Source organism: Epinephelus moara, chromosome 22, assembly GCF_006386435.1.
Source record: "Epinephelus moara isolate mb chromosome 22, YSFRI_EMoa_1.0, whole genome shotgun sequence".
Taxonomy (NCBI): Eukaryota; Metazoa; Chordata; class Actinopteri; order Perciformes; family Serranidae; genus Epinephelus; species Epinephelus moara.
The window spans coordinates 332,961-336,576 of NC_065527.1; the positions used below are offsets into that span (position 1 = coordinate 332,961).

The window sequence follows — 3,616 nt, forward strand, 5'->3', positions numbered from 1 at the left end:
TGAAGAGATATTTGGGCTGTTTGAAAGAACGATAGCAGAGTACGAGGAGCAACTTTGTCGCTCAAAAGAGGAGAACGAGCGACAACGGAAACTACTGGACGCTGTTTACAACCCTCAGCTCAGGTTACACAGAGCAGGTTAGTGTCTTCTTCTTCTGTGGTTATAAACACAGAGCAGGTTAGTGTCTTCTTCTTCTGTGGTTATAAACACAGAGCAGGTTAGTGTCTTCTTCTGTGGTTATAAACACAGAGCAAGTTAGTGTCTTCTTCTGTGGTTATAAACACAGCAGGTTAGTGTCTTCTTCTTCTGTGGTTATAAACACAGCAGGTTAGTGTCTTCTTCTGTGGTTATAAACACAGAGCAGGTTAGTGTCTTCTTCTGTGGTTATAAACACAGAGCAGGTTAGTGTCTTCTTCTGTGGTTATAAACACAGAGCAAGTTAGTGTCTTCTTCTGTGGTTATAAACACAGCAGGTTAGTGTCTTCTTCTTCTGTGGTTATAAACACAGCAGGTTAGTGTCTTCTTCTGTGGTTATAAACAGCAGGTTAGTGGTTTCTTCTGTGGTTATAAACAGAGCAGGTTAGTGTCTTCTTCTGTGGTTATAAACACAGAGCTGTAAGTGTAAGCAGTGACTGTGATGTCTCATCAGTCTGATCATTTCTTAATATTAATGAATTGTCTAAAGACATTTTTTTGTTTTGAATGTTGATAAAAAATCTGAAACTTTATATTAAATTTTCAAATAAAATATTTTTAAATAATGACCAAAAAATAGTAATAAAATGTCTGAAGAAATATAAATAAAATATCTGAAAAACTTTTTAAAAACTATAAAATGTCTGAAAAAATATTAATACAATTCCCGACAAAAGGGTAATAAGATGTCCAAAAACATTATTTAAATTTTAAAAAAAAAGTCCCAAAAAATTGTAAAAGACCCAAAAAACATTGATAAATTGTTCGAAAATACTTTGATGAAATGTCAGAAGAAAATTTTTAAGTAGTCCAAAAAAACTGTTGATGAAATGTCTAAAAATGAATATTAAATTGTACAATCAAATGTAAAAAAAAAAAGGCTTAAACAATAATAATCAAATAAACGAAAATTATGAATACAATGCCTGAAAATTTTTTAATAAAATGTCCTGAAAATGCAATTAAAAGTCTTAAAAATGTTCATAAAATGTTTTAAAAATGATATTAAATTGTCTGAAATGTTAAATGCCCAACAGATGTTGATAGAATATCCAAAAACTTTATTAAAATGTCAGAAAAAATGTTAATGAAATGTCCAAAAATGTTTTTTTGTTAAAATTTCAAAAACACTTTGAGAAAATGTCAGTAAATACTATTGAATTGTTGCAAAAATGTCCCAAAACATTATTAAATGTTGATGAAATGTCAGAAAAAATTTTAAAAACCTAAAACAGTGTTGATAAAATGACCGAAACAATGTTAATAAAATGTGTGTTTCCTGTTTGGTGCAGAGGTCCAGCAGCAGCTGTTGGTGGTTAAAGAAGAGGTTCCCCCTGAGCAGCAGGAGTGGAGCTCCAGTGTGGACCAGGAGGACCCAGAGCCCCCACACATTAAAGAGGAAGAGGAGGAACTGTGGAGCAGTCAGGAGGGAGAGCAGCTTCAAGGGCTGGAGGAGGTTGATATCACCAAGTTCCCATTCACTCCTGTCCCTGTGAAGAGTGAAGATGATGAAGAGACACCTCAGTCTGAGGGACACCACTGTGGAGGACCAGGACCAGGACCAGGACCGCCCAGACCGGGACCTGGTGGAGGAGAACTACCAGTGCTCAGAGGAGGAGAACTACCAGCGCCTGGAGGAGGGGTACGACCAGTGCTCAGAGGAGGGGAACTACCAGTGCCTGGAGGAGGGGTACAACCAGTGCCTGGAGGAGGGGTACAACCAGTGCTCGGAGGAGAACTACCAGTGCTCAGAGGAGGGGAACTACCAGTGCCTGGAGGAGGGGTACAACCAGTGCTCGGAGGAGAACTACCAGTGCTCAGAGGAGGAGAACTACCAGTGCCTGGAGGAGGAGTACGACCAGTGCTCAGAGGAGGAGAACTACCAGCGCCTGGAGGAGGAGTACAACCAGTGCTCAGAGGAGGAGAACTACCAGCGCTTGGAGGAGGAGTACGACCAGTGCTCAGAGGAGGAGAACTACCAGCGCCTGGAGGAGGAGTACGACCAGTGCTCAGAGGAGGAGAACTACCAGTGCTCAGAGGAGGAATACGACCAGTGCTCGGAGGAGGAATTCGACCAGTGCTCGGAGGAGGAATACGACCACTGCGCGGAGGAGGAGTGCGACCAGTGCTCGGAGGAGGAGTGCGACCAGTGCTCGGAGGAGGAGTACCAGTGCCCAGAGACTCTTCTGAACCAGACACTGATGACGAGACCAGAGACCCTGTTGTCGCTGAGATTGAAGTCAGTGTTGATGACTGGAAGGAGATCAGAGAACCTCAGTTGGGTTTAAACTCTCTGGGAAATAATGACGTCCCTGTGAATCATCTGAAACGATTCAGCTGCTCTGAGTGCGGGAAAAGTTTTGGCCTGAAGGCGACGCTGAAGAAACACCTGAGGACTCACACCGGAGAGAAACCGTTCAGCTGTATCGTTTGTGAGAAATCTTTCACACAGAGAGGAAGTCTTCAGTTACACCTGCAGATCCACACCGGAGAGAAACCATTTGGCTGCGTAATCTGTGATTTCAAATGTCGGCGAAAATCATATCTGCAGAAACACATGAGAACTCACACAGGAGAGAAACCATTTAGCTGCTCCGTCTGCGGTCAAAGGTTCACCTGGTCTCAACAGGCCAAAAGACACACCTGTGCCAACCGTCAGCCGTCACAGCTTCATCAGACTCAACCTGAGCAGAGCAGAGTGGCGGAGCCTCCAGACGGCACCTCAGCTGATGGAAACAGAAGCTGATGGACACCACTGTGGAGAACCGGGTCCAGGACCAACCAGGAATTCAGGTCCAGGCACTGAGGACAAGTCCGGAGACTCTTCTGAAGCTGAGAGTTACGACAGTGATGATTGGACGGAGACCAAAGAACCTCAGTCACCTTTAGACTGTGAAAAATGAACTTCCTGTTTGTGGTATGACTCATGTCACTGTGGGCTGAGTGTGTCTCTGAAATAAATCTAGTGTGCATGAAAACTCATTTCTGTTCTTTTACTGAGCTTACGAGATCATGTGACGTGTCTGTGCTTCCAAAACAAACTAAAACAGGAAAGGACTCTTTGTTTCTCATTCTGCTGAGAAGTCTGTTACGTAACTTAGAAATAAAAACCAAAAATATCTTCTAATAATCAGAGTGACAAGATGTTTACAAAAGCCTATGAGCCTATGAGGTTGTTATGCACAACTCCTCTTTGTTTAATTTTAGATTTAAATAATTTAGGTGGTCGGGGGACAGACACCGTTTGTATAAAACTATGAAAACTATGGCTGGGTAACTGAACTAGAAGCTCAGAGAGGCGTAGAGGACTGCGACTCTGAGTCCTGGTCTCAACTCTGGATTGTCAGGGTTTTGAATTACTAATAAAATTTTCCAGGTTCCTAGAAATGAGAGCAGCTCCATCCAAAGTGGGATGAATGCC

The 3,616-nt window shown here is 42.5% G+C and overlaps 1 protein-coding gene across 3 annotated transcripts in view; it reads left to right on the top strand.

Annotated features, from left to right (window-relative positions):
* LOC126384410 (capping protein inhibiting regulator of actin dynamics-like) overlaps positions 1 to 3,191 on the top strand; it is a 12,537-nt gene extending 9,346 nt beyond the window's left edge. Inside the window, exons 1-2 of one of the 3 annotated variants that reach the window (XM_050035475.1) lie at positions 1 to 137; positions 1,488 to 2,623. In XM_050035475.1, the coding sequence (XP_049891432.1) occupies positions 1,701 to 2,483 (783 nt within the window). In that variant the 5' untranslated portion in view covers positions 1 to 137; positions 1,488 to 1,700 and the 3' untranslated portion in view covers positions 2,484 to 2,623. Of the gene's footprint in view, positions 138 to 1,487 lie in introns of all 3 variants that reach the window. The other 2 variants (XM_050035476.1, XM_050035474.1) reach the window with 2 other exon arrangements.
* Positions 3,192 to 3,616: the final 425 nt, after the last annotated feature.